This window comes from Penaeus monodon, chromosome 22 (assembly GCF_015228065.2).
Source record: "Penaeus monodon isolate SGIC_2016 chromosome 22, NSTDA_Pmon_1, whole genome shotgun sequence".
Lineage (NCBI taxonomy): Eukaryota > Metazoa > Arthropoda > Malacostraca > Decapoda > Penaeidae > Penaeus > Penaeus monodon.
The window spans coordinates 41029606-41030278 of record NC_051407.1 but is presented as its reverse complement, the minus strand read 5'-3'; the positions used below and the strand labels follow the sequence as shown (position 1 = coordinate 41030278).

General features: G+C 38.3%; 1 protein-coding gene across 2 annotated transcripts in view; it reads right to left on the bottom strand.

Annotated features, from left to right (window-relative positions):
- The window catches only part of LOC119587138 (pyruvate dehydrogenase phosphatase regulatory subunit, mitochondrial-like), a 12740-nt gene that overhangs the window by 5638 nt on the left and 6429 nt on the right, over positions 1-673 (bottom strand). For both annotated transcript variants that reach the window (XM_037935895.1, XM_037935896.1), the window contains exons 10-11: positions 409-576; positions 46-203 (exon numbers count right to left, since the gene is read on the bottom strand). In XM_037935895.1, the coding sequence (XP_037791823.1) occupies positions 46-203; positions 409-576 (326 nt within the window). The remainder of the gene's footprint in view (positions 1-45; positions 204-408; positions 577-673) is intronic.

Below are 673 nucleotides of genomic sequence, written 5' to 3'. Positions count from 1 at the left end.
CTAAATACATTATTCATGAAATATGATATTTGGCTGAATACGTACCCATATATCAAACTTTGCAAACGAAGAGTAATCCAGTATAGCAACACGCTCCCTACATGCAGCATACTCTTCCCCAGCAAAATCAAACCAGTGTGGCTTGGTCCAGGTATCAGAATATGCCATATGGAATAGAGCAGAGTGTTCACTGTCTCCAGCAACTTGGGTTAAGTAAAGAAAAAATTTCATTATAATATATGATAATGCCTAAAACAAAGGTGAATATAACAAATGAGAGCTTTCAACACTATGACAAGTAATGGCAATTTGCTTCTATGCAGAAGAGGGTGCTGTTTAGGAGACAGAATAAGGGTAAATTTATACAAATAAAGCATCCTCTTACAAACAAACAATGGCAAAAATAACCTGTAGAGTCCAAGCTTTTTGCAGGGTCAAAATAACTTGGCCGCTCGTATCCCATAACCTGACCAAACACAGCCCCAGCTGCCTTCAACTTGGGGAAGATTGGGGACATTCTTATGCATCTTCCTGTCTCACAATCCCCAAAAGGGAATGCAATACCATAGTGCAATCCTGAAAAGCAATGATATGGGCATCTTTTTTCTTTGTTTTTTAATGAATTGCACAATGCAGATAAAGAGAAGTCATCCATCTGTTTACTCACACTTCC